The 26753-nt window shown below is 54.2% G+C and overlaps 1 protein-coding gene across 1 annotated transcript in view; it reads right to left on the reverse strand.

Annotated features, from left to right (window-relative positions):
* Window positions 1-26523, reverse strand: part of MYO1D (myosin ID) — a 215458-nt gene extending 188935 nt beyond the window's left edge. The window contains exon 1 of the mRNA XM_071577407.1: window positions 26316-26523. Coding sequence (XP_071433508.1) covers window positions 26316-26410 — 95 coding nt within the window. The 5' untranslated portion in view covers window positions 26411-26523. The remainder of the gene's footprint in view (window positions 1-26315) is intronic.
* Window positions 26524-26753: the final 230 nt, after the last annotated feature.

The raw sequence follows: 26753 nt of genomic DNA on the forward strand, positions 1-26753 counted from the left end.
AGGTTGCAGATCAGAGAGAAATTCTTTGCAGAGAGAGTGCTCAGGGATTGGAATGGGCTGCCCAGAGAGGGGGTGGATTCCCCATCCCTGGAGGTTTTTCAACTGAGCTTGGCCGTGGCACTGAGTGCCATGATCTGGTAAAGGGCCTGGAGTTGGACCAAGGGTTGGACTTGATGACCTCAGAGGTCTTTTCCAACCCAAGTGAGAAGAGCAACGAGGCTGGAGAAGGGAGTGGAGCACAAGTGCTGTGGGGAGAGGCTGAGGGAGCTGGGGGTGTTCAGCCTGGAGAAGAGGAGGCTCAGAGGTGACCTCAGCACTGTCTGGAACTGCCTGAAGGGAAGTTGTGGCCAGGTGGGGGTTGGTCTCTTCTCCCAGGCACTCAGCAATAGGACAAGGGGGCACGATGGGCTCAAGCTCTGCCAGGGGAAATTGAAGTTGGAGATGAGAAAGAAATTCTTTGCAGAGAGAGTGCTCAGGCATTGGAATGGGCTGCCCAGAGAGGGGGTGGATTCCCCATCCCTGGAGGTTTTTCAGCTGAGCTTGGCTGTGGCACTGAGTGCCATGATCTGGTAAAGGGACTGGAGTTGGACCAAGGGTTGGACTTGGTGATCTCAGAGGGCTTTTCCAACCCAATCCATTCTATGATTTTATGGATGTGGCACTGAGTGAGAATCCACCACATATTGATCCAACCCTACTGTGATCATCAGCCCAGGGCACGGAGTGCCCTGGGCTGATGATCACAGTGGGGTTGGATCAAGGTTGGACTTGATGATCTCGGAGGGCTTTTCCAACCCAATCCATTCTAGGATTCTGTGATTCTGTGGATGTGGCACTGAGTGAGAATCCACCATGTCTTGATCCAACCCCACTGTGATCACCAGCCCAGGGCACTCTGTGCCCTGGGCTGGTGATCACAGTGGGGTTGGATCAAGGGTTGGACTTGATGATCTCAGAGGTCTTTTTCAACCCAATCCATTCTATGGTTCTGTGACCACCCCTGGGCACAGAGGATCCTGCTGAGAACCTTTCCAAATCCAAAGTTATTCTGCTCCAACACAAGGAATTGAAATTAAGAATGAGGCTGTTTGGGTTTCCTGCAGCTCCCCCTGTCACTGGAGCCCTGAGGGAGCACTCAGGCATTGATAACAATCTCCCTTCAGGAAGCAATATCTGTAAATATTAGGAAGTCACTCTAAACTCTGGAAACCCAAAGGAAGCCTTGGAAGAAGGATAATTCCATTCTGGAAATGCACAGCTCCCATTTTGTTTAGATCCCAGTGTTGAACTTCACCCACAGAATCCATAAGTGGAGACAACTCTGCCTCCCAATTAACCTCCTCACTAATTTCAGAGGGAGTTTATCAACACCTGTGACACACACACAGCAAAGCAACTGCTCCAGGCTCCAAACAAACTGTTCCCAAGGCACCAGGGGCCAGAGGTGAAGGATCTGGGCTATGAAATCCTGTGGGATGGAGAAGAAAAAATTGCAACTACAAATCTTTTCAAATTCTCTTCCAGTTGAGTGTTCGAGTTTGTCACAGCAGTGAGAGTTTGTCACAGAATGGATTGGGTTGGAAAAGACTTCTGAGATCAGCAAGTCCAACCCTTGATCCAACCCCACTGTGATCACCAGCCCAGGGCACTCTGTGCCCTGGGCTGATGATCACAGTGGGGTTGGATCAAGATGTGGTGGATTCTCACTCAGAGACACATCCATAGAATGGATTGGGTTGGAAAAGACCTCCAAGATCAGCAAGTCCAACCCTTGGTCCAACTCCAGTCCCTTTACCAGATCATGGCACTCAGTGCCACGGCCAAGCTCAGCTGAAAAACCTCCAGGGATGGGGAATCCACCCCCTCTCTGAGCAGCCCAACCCTGGGAGTGTCCCAGGCCAGGCTGGACAGGGCTTGGAGCACCCTGGGCTGGTGGGAGGTGTCCCTGCCCGGGGCAGGGGTGGGATCTTTATGTTTCCTTCCATCTCAAACCATTCTGGAATCCTGTGATTCCATGGAGTTGTTGGAGGATGTTCTAGGCTGGGTTTAGAGCCAGAGACCTGAGAGCCCCTTCCAGTGCCCAAAGGGGCTCCAGGAAAGCTGGAGAGGGAATGGGGACAAGGGATGGAGGGACAGGACACAGGGAATGGCTTCCCACTGCCAGAGGGCAGGGTTGGATGGGATACTGGGAAGGAATTCCTGGCTGGGAGGGTGGGCAGGCCCTGGCACAGGTGCCCAGAGAAGCTGTGGCTGCCCCAGCCCTGGGAGTGTCCCAGGCCAGGTTGGACAGGGCTTGGAGCACCCTGGGCTGGTGGGAGGTGTCCCTGCCCATGGCAGGGGTGGCACTGGGTGGGCTTTGAGGTCCCTTCCAACCTGTTCACATTCTACAATTCTATGATAGACAAGTTCAGAAAAGAGGGTTTGTATTGAGACCCTGCACAGGTGGGAGTGGGGGAGCAGAAGGTGAGAACTGGATGGGGAGGGAGGAGATCTGTCACCTGGAGCCAGTAGGAGCCTCGGGTCCCTCAGCACCTCCCTGGGCCACCAGTGCCCACCCTGGAGGGCACTTGGGCACCCTGACCTGAGAAGCAACAGATTCTTTTCCCAGCCAAACCAGTTCCCAGCATTAAGAGCAGCCCCTGAAAGCACCAAAGGACAGGGACATTCCTCCCAAACCCCCTCAGGTCCTGTGGGACCACACAGCTCTCACATCACCTGCTCCAGAAACCCCTCCTGTTGTCCACACCTTCTCTGGGTTCACTCAAAATCTCTGTGAGGCTGAAAACTTCTCCAGCTCTTCCACTCTGAGTGAAAAAAGCAATTTCAAAGGGCAGATCTGTGGTGTGAAAACTCCATGGCAGGAGAAGTTAATCCCAGACAAACCAAGGGGAGGGGCAGGGGCAGCAGCACCAACCAGGGAGGGACACCCAAGGCTGGGAAATGAAATAAAGGTCACCACTGGCACTGGTGATTTACTCCATGGCTATCATGGTAACTGGTGTTTTTTATTAAAATCCATCCTCCAAGAGTGAAAACAACACAACCATCCTCACCCTTGGGAAGAGGGTTTCAGCTTTCAGCACTGTGAAGTTTGAAACAACCCCAGAATATCCCAAAGGCTGCAAATGTCAGGAAGCTGCAAACAAACCCAGGGGATGGCTGAACTTGGCAGTGCTGCCCCTTAAGGGCACATGAATGGTTTGTACCTGATATGGCAGAGGATGTTTTTTCACATTATTTCCTCCCCATGATAAAGAAAAAGGACTGTTTGGCACTCCCAGCACTGGGGTGTACAAAGAGTATCAAACTCCAGGTCACAACACAAAGAAATCACTGTCTGAACCTTCAGCTGGCCAAACATCCACTGCCCAGGGCTGAGGCAAAGGCTCCCTCTCTGCCTGTGGCACCCAGGGACCACCAGGGGGGTGCCACAATGGGCAGTGTTCCTCTGGCACCTCTCCATGAGTGGGATCAGCTCCCTCCCCCAGTGCCTGGCAGGACAGACAGACCCTCCTCCCTCCTCCCAGCAGGGCCAGCCCAGCCCAGCTCCATGGGAAGGGCTCAGGGGGGGATTCTCTCCCCTCAGAGCATTCCCAGGTTGGTTCTGGGGCTTTCTGTGCCCACCAAGGCGTGGGAGGATTTGGCATTTGGGGTGCCAAACCCCCTGGCACTGCACCAAGGCTGGCAGAGTGGGGTGGGCATTGCAGCCACCACAGGAGTTCTGACACACAACCATGAGCAGGGATGGAGGGGCTTCAAAAACATACCCAAAGTGTCTTGATAAGGAAAAACCAGCCCAAAACACTGAGCCTGACTGAGCTTCCCACATCCCTCACACAACACAAACCTGGCAATGACCAAGACAGCCTTTCTCTAAGATCCTGCTCATTTGTCCACCCTGTGTTCTGCTGTGCTTTAATTACATTGGCAAATTATTCCTTTCACTTGGTCAATGTACCGTAGAATGTCCTTAAAATTCACCAAGTTTATTTATTTTTTTCCCAGATACAAGGACAATAAAGGAAAGGCAGAAGTTAAAATGTATCAGAAGGAGTTTAACATTTTAAAATTTAATGACCCAGTTGCAGAGTTTTCATGAGTCAGCTCCAAAGTTCTCAGCACTGGACACGTTCACTGCTCTCAGCAGAACAACCAGACCCCCAAACAGCAGAAATCACCCTGATCTCACCAAATCCAGCAACCAGCCCCTCAGCAAAGCAGCCACTCACCAATCCCATGGGGAAAAACCCTCCTGGCAGGAGTTTTCTCCCCCAGTTCAGCAGTGACACAGCTGAGCTGTCCCTGAAGTCAATCATGGCCTGTGGTGTGAGAGCAGAGCCCCAAAAACATCATCACCCTCTCAGAGGAGTCATGGGAAGATGCAGCAACAGTCCAGGAGAGGATCAAAGCCCCAGAAACCCAACAGAAATCAGGAAAAGACAGTCAATAAAATAATAAATAAAAAACATCAACAGCTCATACAGGGAGCAGCAGGTGCTGCTCCTCCATGAGAGGACCAAAGACCCAACAGAAAATCAGGAAAAGACAGTCAATAAAATAATAAATAAAAACATCAACAGCTCATACAGGGAGCAGCAGGTGCTGCTCCTCCATGAGAGGACCAAAGACTCAATGGAAGTCAGGAAAAGACAGTCAACAAAATAATAAATAAAAACATCAACAGGTCATACAGGGAGCAGCACCTGCTGCTCCTCCAGGAGAGGACCAAAGACCCAACAGAAATCAGGAAAAGACAGTCAATAAAATAATAAATAAAAACATCAACAGGTCATACAGGGAGCAGCACCTGCTGCTCCTCCACGAGAGGACCAAAGACCCAATGGAAGTCAGGAAAAGACAGTCAATAACATAATAAATAAAAATTAATGTAGGTTAATGAAATCTTAAGCTTTCCAGTGCTGCTGGTTCCCTGCCTGGTGGGCCTGGCACAAGTGGCATCTTTTAGAAGAGGGGATTTCACCAGGGGGAAGGGGTTTTCTTGGCTTTCCAACTTCTCCCCACCAATTCCAGCCCTCCAGGTGCCAGCCTGGCACTGCCACCCCTCCCAGAATGGAACCAGCCAGCCAAGAGGTTCTGGTTAAAAATAAGATTCATTTTGACAATAAACAGCCTCCCTTTGAGCCTCCAAAAATGTAAGTCCTTAATGGAAAACAGTTTCCTGTCAACTGATCGGAAAGATTAAGCCAAATATTCCCAACAATTCCCAAAGTGTTCAGCTTTCCTTGGGTCTCCCATCAAGTCCAGTCTCATACCAGGCTGACAAAGCTTCCCATGGATCAGCTTTTCCTTGGCATCTCCTCGGAGGGGTGGAAGTTCCCCAGAATGAGGCAGAGGAGCAGCTGCCAGAGGTTGGAGATGGCTCAGGAATGTCTCCAGCCCTGAAAGCCAAAGCAGCACAGCCCAGAAACAAGCTAAGGGCAAACAAAGATGATTCCAGGGTTTGTTTTGCTGGAGACATAAATGTTACATTTATCAGGGAAAAGAGGAGAGGAATGGACTCCCTTTTGTGCCTCCTCACCTGGACAGGTCAGCACACAAACCAAGTAAAGCAAAGTTTTCTTCCTGAGACACAGGCAGGAAACTTTTATTATCAGCAGCACATCCCCAGCCCTGCATCCAACCTCAGGCTTATTTTAGAACTGCTCCCTGGTAATTTGCCTGTGCTTTGGAAAAGCAAGGAGTATGTTTTGAATTACAGGAGGTTACAGGGACATTTTTGTGGTAAATTTGGACTTTCATTTGCAAAAAAAAAAAAAAAACAAACCACCCTCAGAGCTCCAGAGATCCTTTCGGAAATAACATTTTTTTGTCATTGCTAAGCACTTTTCAGCAAAGTTGAACAGCTACTGTTGCAGGGAGGTGTTTACATCCAGCCTTAAAGGAACACCGAGGGCCTTCTGCAGGCACAGGGAAAAGCAGCAAAGTGTCTGTCCAGTGGTTTGGGAGGGAAGCAAGAGAGGACCTTCCCTGAGAGGACCTTCTCTGAGAGAACCTTCCCTGAGAGAACCTTCCCTGAGAGAACCTTCTCTGAAAGAACCTTCCCTGAGAGGACCTTCCTGAGAGAACCTTCCCTGAGAGACCTTCCCTGAGAGAACCTTCCCTGAGAGACCTTCTCTGAGAGACCTTCCCTGAGAGAACCTTCCCTGAGAGAACCTTCCTGAAAGAACCTTCCTTGAGAGAACTTCTCTGAGAGAAACTTCCTGAAAGAACCTTCCTGAGAGAACCTTCCCTGAGAGAACCTTCCCTGAGAGAACCTTCCCTGAAAGAACCTTCTCTGAGAGAACCTTCTCTGAGAGGACCTTCTCTGAGAGAACCTTCCCTGAGAGAACCTTCTCTGAGAGAACCTTCCCTGAGAGAACCTTCCTGAAAGAACCTTCCCTGAGAGAACCTTCCCTGAAAGAACCTTCTCTGAGAGAACCTTCCCTGAGAGAACTTCTCTGAGAGAACCTTCCTGAAAGAACCTTCTCTGAGAGAACCTTCTCTGAGAGAACCTTCCCTGAGAGAACCTTCTCTGAGAGAACCTTCTCTGAGAGAACTTCTCTGAGAGAACCTTCCTGAAAGAACCTTCCCTGAGAGAACCTTCCCTGAGAGAACCTTCCCTGAGAGAACCTTCTCTGAGAGAACCTTCCCTGAGAGAACTTCTCTGAGAGAACCTTCTCTGAGAGAACCTTCCCTGAGAGAACCTTCCCTGAGAGAACCTTCTCTGAGAGAACCTTCCCTGAGAGAACCTTCCCTGAGAGAACCTTCTCTGAGAGAACCTTCCCTGAGAGAACCTTCCCTGAGAGAACCTTCCCTGAGAGAACCTTCCTGAAAGAACCTTCCCTGAGAGAACCTTCTCTGAGAGAACCTTCCCTGAGAGAACCTTCTCTGAAAGAACCTTCTCTGAGAGGACCTTCCCTGAGAGAACTTCTGTGAGAGAACCTTCTCTGAGAGGACCTTTCCTGAGAGAACCTTCCTGAAAGAACCTTCCCTGAGAGAACCTTCCCTGAGAGAACCTTCCTGAGAGAACCTTCCCTGAGAGACCTTCTCTGAGAGAACCTTCCTGAAAGAACCTTCCCTGAGAGAACCTTCCCTGAGAGAACCTTCTCTGAGAGAACCTTCCCTGAGAGACCTTCTCTGAGAGAACCTTCCTGAAAGAACCTTCCCTGAGAGAACCTTCTCTGAGAGAACCTTCCTGAAAGAACCTTCCCTGAGAGAACCTTCCCTGAGAGAACCTTCCTGAGAGAACCTTCCCTGAGAGAACCTTCCCTGAGAGAACCTTCCCTGAGAGACCTTCTCTGAGAGAACCTTCTCTGAGAGAACCTTCCCTGAGAGAACCTTCTCTGAGAGGACCCTCCTTCCCTGCAGAGCTCAGGGGTGAACATTTCCCTGCGCAAACTCACCTGGAGCCTGCAGAGTTCAAGGTCTGCTGTCCTGGGCTGTCCCTGGGGGCCTGGATTGTCCTCCCAGCACTTTGAGCCCCTCTGGTTTCACACCCAAAACATCAGAGCCCAAAAACATCATCATCCTCTCAGAGGAGTCATGGGAAGACGCACCAACAGTTCACACAGGGAGCAGCAGGTGCTGCTCCTCCATGAGAGGACCAAAGACCAGAAACCCAACAGAAAAGCAGGAAAAGAAAGTCAATAAAATAATAAATAAAAATTAATTTAGGTTCATGAAAACTTGAGCTTTGCAGTGCTGCTCATTCCCTGCCTGGTGGGGTTGACACCTTTCAAAAAGAGGGGATTCCACCAGGGGGAAGGGGTGGCTGAGGAACTGCACACAAAGCTGGTGTTGGAAGGTGGCACTTCCAGCCTGCAGAGTTTCTGAACTCCTCATCCAGCTGCTTTTTAGAGAGGCCTTGAAAGCATCACAGGCAGAGTTTTCCTCTGAAGGTGAAATTTCACTCTTGCTGTAAACAAAAGAACCCTTTTAGCTGCACTTGAGCAACAAGAATAACAGGGAAAGTTTCAGAGTGAACATCTGGGGGTGCCTGGAGTGAGATGTTCACTCACAGCACTGCAGGTTTCCCTCTGAGAAAGGTCCAGAGCAGAGCAACAAGGCTGGAGAAGGGACTGGAGCACAAGCGCTGTGGGGAGAGGCTGAGGGAGCTGGGGGTGTTCAGCCTGGAGAAGAGGAGGCTCAGAGGTGACCTCAGCACTGTCTGGAACTGCCTGAAGGGAAGTTGTGGCCAGGTGGGGGTTGGTCTCTTCTCCCAGGCACTCAGCAATAGGACAAGGGGGCACGATGGGCTCAAGCTCTGCCAGGGGAGGTTTAGGTTGCAGATCAGAGAGAAATTCTTTGCAGAGAGAGTGCTCAGGGATTGGAATGGGCTGCCCAGAGAGGGGGTGGATTCCCCATCCCTGGAGGTTTTTCAGCTGAGCTTGGCTGTGGCACTGAGTGCCATGATCTGGTAAAGGGACTGGAGTTGGACCAAGGGTTGGACTTGGTGATCTCAGAGGGCTTTTCCAACCCAAGTGAGAAGAGCAACGAGGCTGGAGAAGGGACTGGAGCACAAGTGCTGTGGGGAGAGGCTGAGGGAGCTGGGGGTGTTCAGCCTGGAGAAGAGGAGGCTCAGAGGTGACCTCAGCACTGTCTGGAACTGCCTGAAGGGAAGTTGTGGCCAGGTGGGGGTTGGTCTCTTCTCCCAGGCACTCAGCAATAGGACAAGGGGGCACGATGGGCTCAAGCTCTGCCAGGGGAAATTGAAGTTGGAGATCAGAAAGAAATTCTTTGCAGAGAGAGTGCTCAGGGATTGGAGCACTCTCCACCCCCTCTCTGGGCAGCCCATTCCAATGCCTGAGCACTCTCTCTGCAAAGAATTTCTTTCTCATCTCCAACTTCAATTTCCCCTGGCAGAGCTTGAGCCCATCGTGCCCCCTTGTCCTATTGCTGAGTGCCTGGGAGAAGAGACCAACCCCCACCTGGCCAGAACTTCCCTTCAGGCAGTTCCAGACAGTGCTGAGGTCACCTCTGAGCCTCCTCTTCTCCAGGCTGAACACCCCCAGCTCCCTCAGCCTCTCCCCACAGCACTTGTGCTCCAGTCCCTTCTCCAGCCTCGTTGCTCTTCTCAGTTGGGTTGGAAGAGACCTCTGAGATCACCAAGTCCAACCCTTGATCCAACCCCACTGGGATCACTCTGGCACTCTGTGCCCTGGGCTGGTGATCACAGTGGGGTTGGATCAAGACATGGTGGATTCTCTGTCCCTGGAGGTGTTTCAGAGGACACTCAGAGCCACATCCAGTCCCTTCTCCAGCCTCGTTGCTCTTCTCTGGCCCCGCTCCAGCCCCTCAATCTCTTTCCTCAACTGATGGGCCCAGAAGTTCCAGTGAAACTCAGGTAAGGTTGATGGGAATGAAGATGCAGATTTCAGATTTCATGTTCAGGGCCAGGGCAGAATCCCAACCTGAACATGGTGTTTGGAGATGGACTCAGAGCCACCACCCTGCACTGCACATGGAACCCTCACCCTGCAGAGCCCACAGATCTCCAGCTTTCATTGCCCAGGAAGACACAATGAGCCTTCAAGGCTTCCCAAACTGACTCACATCAACCTTAGACAGGAACAGATCAAGATCCCACAACCAGATTCCTTTGCACCTGGACAGCCTCAGGCAGAATAACATCAGGCCAGCCCCAGGAGCACCAGTGGGCACAGAGCCAGAGGGGAACCAGGGAACTGCTGGACACATGCCCAGGATAACCAGGGTCAGAGCTCAGCAAACCTCCAGGGCACAGCCCGGGGGCTCCATAAATCAGTCAGGGAAGGAGGGGGCTGAAATTGCTGGTGTTCCTTCCATGCCCAAAGGAGCACTGAGGGGAAGGCAGGGAATGCTGGTCAGGGGGAGCTCAGACATGCTCAGGGCAGGGAGGGACTGATAACCCTGGCAGGAGATAAGCTGTGACCCTGGGGTGGAACAGGAGGGAGGCAAGGAGGGAGCTGGGGGAGATGCAGCTGAAAACAAACCCGATCCCTGCAGATGACTCTGGGCAGCTCTGTGGGAAAGGGGCTTTGTCAGGCACCAGACAGGGAATGAGCACAAACTGGTGACTCCAGACAGGGCTGGGCTCTGTGCAGGGCTCAGGCTGGGCCTGGCACACCCTGGGGGAACTCAACAGGAGCCACCAGTGTGCCCAGATGGCCAAGAAGGCCAATGGGATCCTGGCCTGGATCCAAACTAGCGTGGCCAGCAGGCCCAGGGCAGTGACCCTTCCCCTGGACTCTGCCTTGGGGAGGCCACACCTTGAGTGTTGTGTTCAGTTCTGGGCCCCTCAGTTGAGGAAAGAGATTGAGGGGCTGGAGCGGGGCCAGAGAAGAGCAACGAGGCTGGAGAAGGGACTGGATGTGGCTCTGAGTGTCCTCTGAAACACGTCCAGGGACAGAGAATCCAACATGTCTTGATCCAACCCCACTGTGATCACCAGCACTCTGTGTCCTGGGCTGGTGATCACAGTGGGGTTGGATCAAGGGTTGGACTTGGTGATCTCAGAGGTCTCTTCCAACCCAAGTGAGAAGAGCAACGAGGCTGGAGAAGGGACTGGAGCACAAGTGCTGTGGGGAGAGGCTGAGGGAGCTGGGGGTGTTCAGCCTGGAGAAGAGGAGGCTCAGAGGTGACCTCAGCACTGTCTGGAACTGCCTGAAGGGAAGTTGTGGCCAGGTGGGGGTTGGTCTCTTCTCCCAGGCACTCAGCAACAGGACAAGGGGGCACGATGGGCTCAAGCTCTGCCAGGGGAAATTGAAGTTGGAGATGAGAAAGAAATTCTTTGCAGAGAGAGTGCTCAGGGATTGGAATGGGCTGCCCAGAGAGGGGGTGGATTCCCCATCCCTGGAGGTTTTTCAGCTGAGCTTGGCCGTGGCACTGAGTGCCATGATCTGGTAAAGGGAGTGGAGTTGGACCAAGGGTTGGACTTGATGATCTCAGAGGGCTTTTCCAACCCAATCCATTCTATGATTCTGTGATTCTGTGGATGTGGCACTGAGTGAGAATCCACCACATCTTGATCCAACCCTACTGTGATCATCAGCCCAGGGCACAGAGTGCCCTGGGCTGATGATCACAGTGGGGTTGGATCAAGGGTTGGACTTGATGATCTCGGAGGGCTTTTCCAACCCAGTTGATTCTGTGATTCTATGAAACAACCACACTTCACTTTGGCCCAGGAAGGAGCCCAAGGGGTGCAGGTGGCACAAGGGAGCTGCTGCCCAGCAAAGCTCACTCTCTCCAGCCCAGGGGAATCCCAGCTGGCACACTGGGCAGGGCTGGAAAGTTCAGCAGCAAGATCAGGGAGGATTCTCTGCTGCTGGGAGAGCTGAGGGCACGTCAGCAGAGAGGGGGGATTGGTGGGCAGAGGTGCCCACCTGCACAGAGAGAGGAGAGAGAGGGTGACCCACAGGACACTGCAGTTACAGAGGGGCAGGAAGTCAGTGAGAAGGGAAGGTCAGGTGGGACAACACTTGTTGGAGGGGCAGCAAGAGCTGATACAGAGAACAGGAAACCTCCAAGGATGAGAAAGGACATGGTGGCAGGGAAGTGGCTGCCCAGGGGCACATAACTGCTTTAGTGCCCTGTTTTCACCCAGTGGTCCATGTTTCTGGGAAGAAGGCTCTGGATCAGACCAGCCCAGGAGTCCAGACTGTCCTCTGAAGTGTCACACAGCTCAAGGCTGGCAGGGCACTGCCACCTCCACCCCAGGAGGGGTGGGCAGCAGTGCCAGGGACCGTGGGCTGCAAATCCCTCCAGCAGGGGCTGGGGCACAAATACTCCAACTCTGCTCAGGGAGAGAAGGCAAAGACTGCACAGAAAAATGCCCTGAAATTAGTGGGGGCAGAATGGGAAGTACCAGCACAATCAGGAGCTGGACAGGCCTGTTGTGCCCCAGCACTGGTCCCAGTTCCACTGGTGAGCCTGAGAAGCTGAGAGTGCCAGCCCATCCCTGACCATCACAGGGTTGGTTCTGGGGCTCAGCAGCAACAACTGTTTGATGTAAAAGGTGTTCATGACACCCCCTCCTCCCACCTCAGCTGGGCCCTGCTCTGCTGCCCACCCAACCCACCACCCAAAGAGCTGCCCAGGGAGCTGCTGCCACAGCTGGACCCAGAGGGACAAGGGGAGGAGAAGCCCAAAACAACCCCAGGGACCAGAAAAACCTCATTCCTGGTTTACCACTCCTGGTAAGAGACAGGGGTTATCTCAGGAACAGTTTAATGGCTTAGATGTGAGTAATAAAAAAGAAAAGTATTTTCAAGCAAGTCAAGTCTATCTGATGCCCCTTCTTCACTCTCAAAGACACAACAAACCCTCACAGCCAAACTGTGCTTTTAGCATTTGAAAGGACCACAAGAACACTCCCTTCTCCTGGTCTAACAGAGACAGAAACATCAGCACAGGACAGCAGCACTGGGAGCTGAGATCTCATCAGGTCTAACCAAAAAGGCCCTGAATCACAGAATCATAGAATCAATTGGGTTGGAAAAGACCTCCCAGATCATCAAGTCCAACCCTTGATCCAACCCCACTGTGATCACCAGCCCAGGGCACGGAGTGCCCTGGGCTGGTGATCACAGTAGGGTTGGATCAAGACATGGTGGATTCTCACTCAGTGCCACATCCACAGAATCATAGAATGGATTGGGTTGGAAAAGACCTCTGAGATCACCAAGTTCAACCCTTGGTCCAACTCCAGTCCCTTTACCAGATCATGGCACTCAGTGCCACGGCCAATCTGTGTTTAAAAATCTCTAAGGATGGTGAATCCACCCCCTCTCTGGGCAGCCCATTCCAATCCCTGAGCACTCTCTCTGCAAAGAATTTCTTTCTCATCTCCAACTTCAATTTCCCCTGGCAGAGCTTGAGCCCATCGTGCCCCCTTGTCCTATTGCTGAGTGCCTGGGAGAAGAGACCAACCCCCACCTGGTCACAACTTCCCTTCAGGCAGTTCCAGACAGTGCTGAGGTCACCTCTGAGCCTCCTCTTCTCCAGGCTAAAGGAACCAAAACCTTCTTTACCAATTATATTTCTGCTTCAGAGAGCTGGAAATGAGCATTTGCCAGCAGGAGACACACAAGCCCCCTCGTCTCACACTTCCAGGCAAACCTGTGCAGGCATCTGTGTCCTCCTCCCACCCCCACAATGTCCTCATGCCACAAAGTGATGCCATCGGGGCCCAGCAGGGAGAGAGATGATGCAACAGCCAAATTCCGAGGGAGATCTGCATCTCCAAAGGAATTCCACTAAATGGGACAAAGGGGAAACGTTCAGGTGCACTAAAAGCTGGTCCAGGCCAGAAGAAATGCAAAGAGCCACAGAAATGCAAGGGCTTGGTGAGGGTGGGTCAGGAAAGTCACCTGAAGAGGCAGAGTTTGGAACAGAACCAATACAAAGGACTCGACTAAAAGAGACCACGAGACCCGTTGGAAATATGAGCTAATATTTACTGTAAGAGTCTGACAGAGCTTAAAGTCACCCTTTAGGTGGAGATGATAAATCACCCCAGTTAGAACAATGCAGGTTAAACAGGTGTCCTAGTTCAGCAGGAGGGACCAGCTAACCCTGTGTGGGGTGATCAAAGCTGTGTATTCTACCCCCTCTATTCATTCCCCAAGGACAATGGGCCATTGGCAGCAGCTGCCCAGGGAGTCATTATCACTTCACACCCAGCCTGAGGGGGCGGAGCTGCCAATGGGCCATCAACAGTTCAACACCCCCTGGCTCCCAGAGTTAATCACCCATTGTGTGAGTCCCCGCCCAGGGGGAGGGACTGGGTGCTCCCTGAGGGTACATAAGTGGTGGGTAAGAAGACCTCGGGAACCTCTCGTGGGATCCAGAGCAGCAGCAGGACCTCGACAGGAGGAGATCCCCGCTCTCACCCAGACCACAGCCCTCACCTGCACCAACAGGTTTTTCTTTTCCTTTTGCTCTGGACTTGGGGGAGCCACAGGGGTCTCAGCACAAGGGCAAACAAACCCCTTTGGGTTTGTGCCCCAGGACACTGGGTTATACTGCTGGGGTTTGTGAGTTGAAAGCAATTTCCCTTGTGTGTCAGTGTTTTTATTGTAATATTATTATTAAATTTTAGCTCTGACTTATAATCTCTCTCGTGGTGAGTCCATTTCCCCTGCTGGTTCACCTTCAAACCAGCACACCAGGCCACCCCTCAGGTGAGGCAGCCACAAAGCAGAACAGCCCCCAGAGAGAGGCAGAGCCCACCCTGAGGGGCTGCAGGACCCCCCTCACTCCATCAGAACTGCAGAGAGCAAAGGTGACAGCAAGGACAGGGCAGGGACTGTCCCCCTGTGCTGGCTCTGCTGGGGCCACACCTGGAGGGTGTTCAGCTCTGGGACCTCCATTCAAAAAGGACATTGAGGGGCTGGAGAGTGTCCAGGGAAGGGAATGGAGCTGGGAAGGGGCTGGAGCTCCAGGAGGGGCTGAGGGAGCTGGGGGGGCTCAGCCTGGAGAAAAGGAGGCTCAGGGGGCACCTTCTGGCTCTGCAATCCCTGATGGAGCCAAGGAGGGGATCTGAGCTCTGCTCCAGGGAACAGGGACAGGAGGAAGGGAACAGCCTCAGGCTGGGCCAGGGCAGGGGCAGGTGGGATAACAGCAGGAATTTCTTCATCAAAGGGAATGGGCTGCCCAGGGAGGGGGTGGAGTGCCCATCCCTGGAGGGGTTTGAGGATGGATGTCACTGGTCGTGGCATTTTGTGTTCTGGTCTAGTTGACAACTCACAGGTTGGTCTCAATGACCTCAGAGGTCTTTTCCAACTAATTGACTCTGTGAAAAAGCTGCTGAGGAATTCCTAAATTACCAGCTGACTGTTTGTGGACACACTTTGTGCAAACAGCAGGAAAGAACCCCCAGTTCATTTTAAAAAGATGCAATAAGGAGTGTCCCCTGTTGGGCTCATTCACAGCAGTTCTGGCCACAGAACTGACTCTGCTGGGCCCTTCCCTCCCACCTGATGCCCTGAACACGAATGGCCCTGCCCAGCTCAGTGCCACCCCCCTACCCACAACAAACCCAGGGATCATGGGCACAGCTCAGCCCCAGCACAGCCCCACACACTGTCCCTGCCCAGCTCTGCCACCCCAGGGGCTGTGGGCACAGCTCAGCCCCAGCACAGCCCCACACACTGTCCCTGCCCAGCTCTGCCACCCCAGGGGCTGTGGGCACAGCCCCACACACTGTCCCTGCCCAGCTCTGCCACCCCAGGGACCGTGGGCACAGCCCCACACATGGGCACAGCCCTACACATTGTCCCTGCCCAGCTCTGCCACCCCAGGGACTGTGGGCACAGCCCCACACACTGTCCCTGCCCAGCTCTGCCACCCCAGGGACTGTGGGCACAGCCCTACACATTGTCCCTGCCCAGCTCTGCCACCCCAGGGACTGTCGGCACAGCCCCACACACTGTCCCTGCCCAGCTCAGTGTCACCCCAGGGACTGTGGGCACAACCCCACACATGGGCACAGCCCCACACACTGTCCCTGCCCAGCTCAGTGTCACCCCAGGGACTGTGGGCACAACCCCACACATGGGCACAGCCCTATACAAATGTCTCTGCCCAGCTCTGCCACCCCAGGGACCATGGGCACAGCCCCACACATGGGCACAGCCCCACACACTGTCCCTGCCCAGCTCTGCCACCCCAGGGGCTGTGGGCACAGCCCCACACATGGGCACAGCCCTATACAAATGTCCCTGCCCAGCTCTGCCACCCCAGGGACCATGGGCACAGCCCCACACACTGTCCCTGCCCAACTCAGTGTCACCCCAGGGACTGTGGGCACAACCCCACACATGGGCACAGCCCCACACACTGTCCCTGCCCAGCTCTGCCACCCCAGGGACTGTGGGCACAGCCCCACACACTGTCCCTGCCCAGCTCAGTGTCACCCCAGGGACTGTGGGCACAGCCCCACACATGGGCACAGCCCCACACACTGTCCCTGCCCAGCTCAGTGTCACCCCAGGGACCGTGGGCACAGCCCCACACACTGTCCCTGCCCAGCTCAGTGTCACCCCAGGGACTGTGGGCACAGCCCCACACACTGTCCCTGCCCAGCTCTGCCACCCCAGGGACTGTGGGCACAGCCCCACACATGGGCACAGCCCCACATTGTCCCTGCCCAGCTCTGCCACCCCAGGGACTGTGGGCACAGCCCCACACACTGTCCCTGCCCAGCTCTGCCACCCCAGGGACTGTGGGCACAGCCCCACACACTGTCCCTGCCCAGCTCTGCCACCCCAGGGACTCTCATTCATAAATCCACCCTCCTGTAGGATCCACCATGTGCCAAAATGATGAACCCCCACCCACCCCCTGCTCCACAAAGGCTCCTGTCAAACTTCTTCCTCTGGGCAGGGAGGGCAGCAGTGCCCAGGGAGAGCCAGGGCACAGAAACCTGCACATGGGGAGGCAGAACCAGCTGCAGGCTGGGCATCCCCTCCCTCCCAGCCTGCTCTCAGCAGTGGTGCCAGGGGTGCCCCAGCCCACCTGCAGCAGGTCCGGTGGGGTCAGGAACCTGCCCTGGGTCCTCCCTGTGCTCCTTGTCCATCAGGATTTCCTTGTTAAGGGAGATCCATGGCCTTTTCCATCCCTGAAGATCAAGCTGGGCCCTGGCCAAGCCCATAAGTCCAATTTTGATGGACCAAGAGGAATTTTCATTCCATTCATTCCAGCTCTTTGCAGGCTGAGCAGAGAGGAAGGAGCCAAGAGGAGCTGATGGGACCCAAAGTGCTGCTGGTCCCAGCCCAGCCAGGAGTGTCCTGCACACCCACAGGGGCAGGACCCTCTCCAGGGGCAACACAGGCTCTTCCAGCAGCTCTTTTATTTCACACCACATGAACACTTCAAATATTCATAACTATTTAAAACGAGGAAATTAAAAGGGCTTCAAGGCAAGGAAAGCTTGTTTATTAAGCATGAATATTTCATCAGCAGAAGCACAAATGAAACCAGCCTTTCACACAGTGTTTCCTCTGCTGGGATTAAATACAGTTTAGTGCCTCATGTGAAGCCAAACCTCTCCCACCACAACTTCAACCTGAAATATGAATGTTGAAGATGGTGCTGGGAAGATAAGGAAACTGGGGAAAAAAAAATAAGGGCAATGCAGACACCACCTTGAGTCCAAAATGTGAGTGAGGCTGATCAAGGGAAGAGCAGAGAGGGTGAGGAACAGCAAGAGTCAAGTGTGATCCACACCCCTGCTGAGAGCTGCTCCTCAGGGATCACAGGGACTCTGAGTCCCTGCAGGTGGGAGCAAATTCAGGTGTCTGCTCAGCCCCAGGACCTGGGCAGGTTCTGCCAGCCCTGGTGAGAACAGGCAGAAGGAAAATACCCTGCTCTGCAGCCCCAGAGGACACCAAATGGCACAGCAGGAGTTTGGCCTTTCAGAAGGTAAAATTCATCCCTGGGAATATCCCAGGCCAGGCTGGACAGGGCTTGGAGCACCCTGGGCTGGTGGGAGGTGTCCCTGCCCATGGCAGGGGTGGCACTGGGTGGGCTTTGAGGTCCCTTCCAACCCAAACCATTCTATGATTCTGTGACTCAGAAAACATCCTCCCATATCTCTGCCTCTTCCAGAATAACAGAAATCCAGAGAGATCCAATTCCCTCTCCTTGATTTCAAACTGGAGAAGAGAAGGCCCCAAGGACACCCTGGAGTCCCTTCCAGTGCCTAAAGGGGCTCAAGAAAAGCTGGAGAGGGACTGGGGACAAGGGATGGAGAGACAGGATAAGGGAATGGCTTCCCACTGGCACTGGGATATTGGGAAGGAATTCTTGGCTGGGAGGGTGGGCAGGCCCTGGCACAGGTGCCCAGAGAAGCTGTGGCTGCCCCAGCCCTGGGAGTGTCCCAGGCCAGGTTGGACAGGGCTTGGAGCAGCCTGGGCTGGTGGGAGGTGTCCCTGCCCAGGGCAGGGGTGGCACTGGGTGGGCTTTGAGGTCCCTTCCAACCCAAACCAGTCTGTCATTTTATTGTTCCTCAACTCACCATATCACCAAGAAAAGCAAGATGTCATTTTTTTCTGAGAAGGTACAACCTCCACACAACCATCTCAGAAAAGCCCTTCAAGATATCCCTGTGCAGCATTCAGAGCCCAACTCCTGTTTCAGTTGCTCTCCCTCTTTCCAGGGCTCCAACCCGTGCCCAGCTGTGCCTGCAGAGCAAACACTCACAGAACACCCTCAGGGGACAACCAGGTCTCCACAACACATTCCTGATGCCCAAAATATTAATAAGCATAACAAATATTATCTGTCTTTCAACAGTGTGTGCAATAAAGAAGGATTTAGACCCGTTGGGGTGTCCTGTGCAGGGCCAGGAGTTGGACTTGAGGGTCCTGATGGGTCCCTTTCAGCTCAGCACGTTGTGATTTTATGATTAATTTGAAAATGGGGGGGGATTGCTGTAAAAAACAGTAGAAAAACTACTTTTTCAGACTTTTTTCCACTGTGTTTTTATGAAGTGCTGCTTGAAGAGGCCAGAAATCCCCACAAGCACAGGGGGACACCTGCAAGGACTGTCCAGCTGGAGTTCTTTGCTCCTCAGGCTCAGGTGGGGTGGGATGAGCAGGAACCATCTGAGCAGCAAGTCCAGCCTTCCCCATCGGGTTTTATGCTGGAACTGGTAAAAAAAAGCAGGAAAACAACCCATTTTACAAACATTACACCCCCCCAGCTGCTCTCACTGCCTTCCTTTGGGGCATCCTGGAATTCTCCAGAACAGGGACACAGATCCATTGAGTGCCCAGGAGGGGATTTGCTGGAAAGCAGGAAAAGATGAGTCAGGTGGCACCTGCTCACCAGGCAGGTGTGAGGACACAAAGAGCAGAGCACAGAACCCAAACACTGCCCTGAGCACTCAGAGCAGAGCACAGAACCCAAACACTGCCCTGAGCACACAAAGAGCAGAGCACAGAACCCAAACACTGCCCTGAGCACTCAGAGCAGAGCACAGAACCCAAACACTGCCCTGAGCACTCAGAGCAGAGCACAGAACCCAAACACTGCCCTGAGCACTCAGAGCAGAGCACAGAACCCAAACACTGCCCTGAGCACTCAGAGCACAGAACCCAAACACTGCCCTGAGCACTCAGAGCACAGAACCCAAACACTGCCCTGAGCACTCAGAGCAGAGCACAGAACCCAAACACTGCCCTGAGCACTCAGAGCAGAGCACGGAACCCAAACACTGCCCTGAGCACACAAAGAGCAGAGCACAGAACCCAAACACTGCCCTGAGCACACAAAGAGCAGAGCACAGAACCCAAACACTGCCCTGAGCACACAAAGAGCAGAGCACAGAACCCAAACACTGCCCTGAGCACTCAGAGCACAGAACCCAAACACTGCCCTGAGCACTCAGAGCAGAGCACAGAACCCAAACACTGCCCTGAGCACTCAGAGCAGAGCACAGAACCCAAACACTGCCCTGAGCACACAAAGAGCAGAGCACAGAACCCAAACACTGCCCTGAGCACACAAAGAGCAGAGCACAGAACCCAAACACTGCCCTGAGCACTCAGAGCACAGAACCCAAACACTGCCCTGAGCACACAAAGAGCAGAGCACAGAACCCAAACACTGCCCTGAGCACTCAGAGCAGAGCACAGAACCCAAACACTGCCCTGAGCACACAAAGAGCAGAGCACAGAACCCAAACACTGCCCTGAGCACACAAAGAGCAGAGCACAGAACCCAAACACTGCCCTGAGCACTCAAAGAGCAGAGCACAGAACCCAAACACTGCCCTGAGCACTCAGAGCACAGAACCCAAACACTGCCCTGAGCACTCAGAGCACAGAACCCAAACACTGCCCTGAGCACTCAGAGCACAGAACCCAAACACTGCCCTGATGCTGCAATAATTCTCTGCTTTTCCCTGAATTCCAAGCCCTCCCCCAGCACAGAGGGGATGGATCCCACTGACCTCCTAAAGGCACTGCAGCCCCTGCTCTGAGCTGACCATCTACAAACCAGAATATTCCATAATATTAAAAATAACCTCCTTGCCCTCCTCCCTGGGAGGTGGTAAATTAAAAATGATTAATTTTGCCACTTGAAATGTTCTGTGTGGTGTGATGAAAAACAGGGTGTGCAGAGTTTCCTGTTTCTCTTACTTAACAGTTCCCACCTAATTTCATCTACACCACAATTTCTGCAAAAGCTGAGCAGCTCAGGCCACTCCAACACTCCCTTTCCACAAGTCCCATCTGCTGTGGAACAGTCATGGGCATCAAAACCCCTGGAATAAAGAGTTTTACCAAGTCCAGAGCAGGATGTTCTCCCTTCACTGACAGGTGGGGAACACTCGAGGACAGACAAAGACTTGGCTGCCACTGAGAGAACCTGAGAGCTGCTGGATATGAAGCAGATTCCCTGTTTTAAGGAGTCTCTCAATTAATGTGACATCCTGTGATTGGAACTGAAATGCCAACTCCTCCTGCAGCAGAGCCCGTGCCCAGGGCTGAGCAGGGACTGCCTGAACTCACTGCTGAGCAAACAGGGCTGTCCATAATAACAATCACAGAGTCACAGAATGGATTGGGTTGGAAAAGACCTCTGAGATCATCAAGTCCAACCCTTGGTCCAACTCCAGTCCCTTTACCAGATCATGGCACTCAGTGCCACGGCCAAGCTCAGCTGAAAAACCTCCAGGGATGGGGAATCCACCCCCTCTCTGGGCAGCCCATTCCAATGCCTGAGCACTCTCTCTGCAAAGAATTTCTTTCTCATCTCCAACTTCAATTTCCCCTGGCAGAGCTTGAGCCCATCGTGCCCCCCTTGTCCTATTGCTGAGTGCCTGGGAGAAGAGACCAACCCCCACCTGGCCAGAACTTCCCTTCAGGCAGTTCCAGACAGTGCTGAGGTCACCTCTGAGCCTCCTCTTCTCCAGGCTGAACACCCCCAGCTCCCTCAGCCTCTCCCCACAGCACTTGTGCTCCAGTCCCTTCTCCAGCCTCGTTGCTCTTCTCACTTGGGTTGGAAGAGACCTCTGAGATCATCAACCCTTGATCCAACCCCACTGGGATCACTCTGGCACTCTGTGCCCTGGGCTGGTGATCACAGTAGGGTTGGATCAAGACATGGTGGATTCTCTGCCCCTGGAGGTGTTTCAGAGGACACTCAGAGCCACATCCAGTCCCTTCTCCAGCCTCGTTGCTCTTCTCTGGCCCCGCTCCAGCCCCTCAATCTCTTTCCTCAACTGAGGGGCCCAGAACTGAACACAACACTCAAGGTGTGGCCTCCCCAAGGCAGAGTCCAGGGGAAGGGTCCCTGCCCTGGGCCTGCTGGCCACGCTACTTTGGATCCAGGCCAGGATCCCATTGGCCTTCTTGGCCACCTGGGCACACTGGTGGCTCCTGTTGAGCTTCCTGTCCCTCAGTCCCCCCAGGTCCCTCTGCCTGTCCCTCTCCAGCCACTCTGTGCCCAGCCTGGAGCGCTGCAGGGCTTGGGGTGGCCAAAGGGCAGGACCTGCACTTGGCCTTGTTGAACTTCATCCCACTGGAATCAGCCCATCTCTCCAGTCTCTCCAGATCCCTCTGCAGAGCCCTCCTGCCTTCCAGCAGCTCGACACTCCCTCCCAACTTGGTGTCATCAGCAAATTTGCTGCTGATGGACTCAATCCCCTCATCTAAATCATCAATAAAGATGTTAAACAGGACTGGACCCAACACTGACCCCTGGGGACACCACTGGTGATAAGAACAATCCTCATTTGCCAGTGCTCAAGGGACAAGTGTCTGTTGAAGCTTTGGAGGTTTCTCTAAAGAAACAAAGCTACTGAGTCCACACCAACTGTTCCCATAGACCTGCTTTTATATTTATTTTAATTATTCTGATGACTAAGAATCAAAACCAGACACTGGGACTCAGCGTGCTCAGAACTGAGGAATTCAAGGACAGGATGGCTTTTATTTACAATAAATTGTAACATTCAGTGACTGCTGAGTGTCCAGTTCATTAAGGAGCTGCAAGACACGGCCATGAAAATCCCCTGACACTGTGATATTCCTGCTGAATCACCACCCAAACCTACAAATAACTGGGCACCAGTGCAGGGGCTGGGAAATGAGGTGGTAAAAGCACATGACACCCACCCAGCCCGTGGCAGCAGCACCAAATTCAAACAGTACAGCAGGAAAAGTGCAACTTCACCATTTCTCTTTTTCCCACTCGAGACATCCCTGGGGAAATATCCTCGTGTGCTCCGACCCTGGGATGAGCTCAGTTCCACATCTGGGCTCACTTGGGAACCAAATCCAGCCCAGCCCGTCTGGGGTCAGCCAGTGACCCCGAGCAGAAATAGAAACCCTGGCAGAAAAGCTGCGTTGGTGGAGGAGGGTGGAGCCCATCCCAGAGAGCAAACCCACACTGGAACTGAAGGAGGGAGAGGCACCAAACCCTCACCCTGAGCAGAGCACAAAGTGAGGCACCAAACCCTCACCCTGAGCAGAGCACAAAGTGAGGCACCAAACCCTCACCCTGAGCAGAGCACAAAGTGAGGCACCAAACCCTCACCCTGCTCAGGACACAAAGTGAGGCACCAAATCCTCACCCCATTCAGGACACAAAGTGAGGCACCAAACCCTCATCCTGCTCAGAGCACAAAGTGAGGCACCAAACCCTCACCCTGAGCAGAGCACAGTGAGGCACCAATTCCTCACCCTGTTCAGAGCACAAAGTGAGGCACCAAACCCTCACCCTGCTCAGGACACAAAGTGAGGCACCAAACCCTCACCCTGCTCAGGACACAAAGTGAGGCACCAAACCCTCACCCTGCTCAAGACACAAAGTGAGGCACCAAACCCTCACCCTGAGCAGGGCACAAAGTGAGGCACCAAACCCTCACCCTGCTCAGGACACAAAGTGAGGCACCAAACCCTCACCCTGAGCAGAGCACAAAGTGAGGCACCAATTCCCTGACCCTGCTCAGCACAGGGAGCACAAAGTTGAAGCACCAATTCCTCACCCTGTTCAGAGCACAAAGTTGAAGCACCAAATCCTCACCCTGTTCAGCACAGGGCAGACAAAGGTGACTCGTGCCACCTGTCCCAGGTGACCCAACGAGCCCTGGAGCAGGTCGGGATCCAGGGTGTGACCCTCCCACGTGTCAGCAGCAGGAGTGACTTGCTCTCCAAAGCAGTAGAATGAGAGCAGCAAGTGTTGCCTGAGTGTTGTAAAACTCCAGGAGAGGGGCTGGGTGGGCAGCCCGGGGGCCACCACAACACCCAGCACTGGGCACAGCCCACCAGCTCACCTGAAAAGCCACACTTTGGGCAAACTTAGATCAGCTTTCCCTGAGCTGAGGGTGCAGCAGAGTGTGAAGTGGTGTCAGAGGCCAAGGCTGGGTGTGAGCAGGTCTGGGTGCCAGTGACCCCTCAAAGCACTGCAGTGAAAGGGGGCACTGATGGTGTGTGAGACACAACAGGATGTCCTGAGAACACCCTTGGAATGACCAGCAACAGCACTGTGAAAAAACTAAACCCAGTTACACATCAGGATCCAGAACCTCTGGCTTGTTCTCCTCAAAACTGGCCAAGTCTGCCCATGCAGGGCACCTCTCAATTAATTAATTTGATTCTAAAGGCAACCAACATGCTATGCTGATTTTTAAGCTAACAATCCATTTCCAATAATTCACTGTATTGGAAATGACAATGTAGATTTGAGACTTACACATTAACCAAAGGATAAAGCCCCAAGAACAAACTGTGACACACAAGTTTCCTGCTAGTTACAAAGACTGTGTGTAAGGCCTTTCTAATATAATCAGAATGCCACGGAGTGCCCAAATGAACAATAAATTCAAACTTTTAGAGGCATTGCAAACTGCATTTAAACCTGACACTGCCTTGTGTTCAAAGCTCAACCATTCTAATTGTGTTTTTCTTGGGATTTAAATACAAATGCCCTCTCTGCCCAAACAGAAATCCAAAATATAAAAGAAAAACATAGTATAAAGTACACTGGTTGATATTACACCTCCCAGGGTGGAACCTCCCAGGGTGTTACAGCTGCAGGACACACAGGTCCATCTGTGCACCACAGAGACTCCTGAGCACCCACAGCTGATGCAGCCACACCTCAAAACCTACAGACCTCATCCAGAGGAGGCACCACAATGGTCAGGAAAAGCTTTATTTCCTCCTCCCTCAGTAGTTTTAAGCCCTCTGAGGGAGCTCAGCCCACCTCTCTTCCCTTTGGTACAGCCAAAGTCACCCTCAGGTGCATCCACCAAGCACAGGGACCTGCCCAGCCATTGATGGGGGTGCTCAGTCTGGAGGAGGCTCAGGGGGGACCTCAGCACTGTCTGGAACTCCCTGAAGGGAAGTTCTGGCCAGCTGGGGGTTGGTCTCTTCTCCCAGGCACTCAGCAATAGGACAAGGGGGCACGATGGGCTCAAGCTCTGCCAGGGGAAATTGAAGTTGGAGATGAGAAAGAAATTCTTTGCAGAGAGAGTGCTCAGGGATTGGAATGGGCTGCCCAGAGAGGGGGTGGATTCCCCATCCCTGGAGGTTTTTAAGATGAGACTGGACGTGGCACTGAGTGCCATGATCTGGTGATCCCAGTGGGGTTGGCCCAAGGGTTGGACGTGATGATCTCAGAGGTCTCTTCCAACCCAGCTGATTCTGGGATTCTGTGATTCCAACCCAAGTGGTAGGAGAGGACCAGGCAGCAAAGCCTGGGGGACACAGCCCCGAGTCAGTCCCACCTGGATCCCTTTGGCACTGCTCAAATCCTTGCACGAGGGGCACCAGAGTTTATCGGGAAGAGCTCCATGAATGTTTTATAGTGGAAAGTGAAAGGCAGAGCCGCAGCCTCGGGGCCCCAGCAGAGCTGGTGGTGCTGAAGGGATTTGCCTGCACCTCCCCAGGGAACAGGCAGGGCCATGGGCACCTCCCCAGGCAGGGAAATGGGCACTGCCAGAGGGAACGGGCAGGAAAATGGGCACTGCCAGAGGGAACGGGCAGGAAAATGGGCATTGCCAGAGGGAATGGGCAGGAAAATGGGCATTGCCAGAGGGAGTGGGCAGGAAAATGGGCATTGCCAGAGGGAATGGGCAGGAAAATGGGCACTTCCAGAGGGAAAGGGCAGGAAAATGGGCATTGCCAGAGGGAACGGGCAGGAAAATGGGCATCTCTCCGAGGGACAGGCAGGAAAACGTGGATCTTCCCAGCACCCATCCCATCCAGCAGGGAAATAAAACCATAAAGACCAGGAAGTGATAAAGCTGCAGCTCCTGCAGGAAGGAGCAACCTTGGACTTGGAAACTTTTATTGCTCTTTTTGATTTCCAAAGCAACTTTGCAGAGTGTCAGCTCAGGTGAGAATCCTGCAGAGGGACAGGCTGTGGCTGCCCCAGCCCTGGGAGTGCCCAGGCCAGGTTGGACAGGGCTTGGAGCACCCTGGGCTGGTGGGAGGTGTCCCTGCCCAGGGCAGGGGTGGCACTGGGTGGGCTTTGAGATCCATTCCCACCTAAACCATTCCATGATTCTGTGATACAGGGCAAGATCAACAACACACTGTTTAAAACTAAAGTCCTTAAGATCCCTCTGCCCCCAAACCATTCCCTGATCCCACGAGGGAGGCGGACCCCGGAGCAGGTGGGTCTGGAGAGGGATACGGGGCAGTTTTCCAGAGTGATGTTTCTCCAGAGCCAGGCTCGGTGCCCCTTGAGCACCTCGCCCGGCTCTCCCATTCCAGAGAAAACCCTCAGTTTCCTGCGGGTTCGCTCCGTGCCCACAGGGCCGGAGGCTCGGGGGGGTTCCAGCTCTCCCACCCCCGGGATGGGTGCCGGGATAACCCTCCCCGGTGCGTGTGCCAGGATAACATCCCTCGGGATGTGTGCCGGGATAACCCCCCGTGTGTGCCGGGATAACCCCCCGTGTGTGCCGGGATAACCCCTCCAAGGCGTGGGTACCAGGATAACCCCCCACACCCCGGATGGGAGTGCCGGGATAATCACCGGGATGTGTGCCGGGATAACCCCCCCGTGTGTGCCGGGATAACTCCCCGGGGTGGGTACCGGGATAATCACCGGGATAACCCCCGGGATGGGAACCGGGATAACCCCCCTGTGTGTGCCGAGATAACCCCCGGGGTGGGTACCGGGATAACCCCCGGGATGTGTGCCCGGAAAATCACCGGGGTGGGTACCGGGATAACCCCCCTGTGTGTGCCGGGATAACCCCCGGGATGGGGGGTACCGGGATAACCCCTCTATGTGTGCCGGGATAACCCCCCGGGGTCGGGCTGCCGGGATAACCCCCGGGGGGCTCGGCCGGGGGTCCCGCATCGCTCACTCACCGCAGCCGGAGGTTCGCCATGAACTCGGGCATGGTCACGGCGTCCATCAGCACGAAGTCGGCTTTGCCGAACTCCAGGCTCTCCTGCTCCGCCATGGCGGGCACGGGCACGGCGGGGCCGGCAGTGAGACCGGGATGGGATGGGCCAGTCCCGGGTCAGGAGGGTCCGGGACGGGATCGGGATCGGGATCGGGATCCGCTCCCGAGGGGAGGGGAGGGGGGGGGGGGGGGGGGAGTGTCACCTGCGGGGGGCGGGGCCGGGCACACAGCGCCCCCTGCCGGCCGCACAGCACACACAGCGCCCCCTGCCGGCCGCACAGAGCACTGCCCCCCACCCCCCGCACAGCGCGGGGGCGCCCCCTGCCGGCCAGAGAGAGCACTGCGGGAGGGGACACGGAGCGGGGTTGGGGACACGGGGCGGGGATGGGGGGACACACAG

The sequence above is a fragment of the Pithys albifrons genome, chromosome 25 (genome assembly GCF_047495875.1).
Source record: "Pithys albifrons albifrons isolate INPA30051 chromosome 25, PitAlb_v1, whole genome shotgun sequence".
NCBI classification, from domain to species: domain Eukaryota; kingdom Metazoa; phylum Chordata; class Aves; order Passeriformes; family Thamnophilidae; genus Pithys; species Pithys albifrons.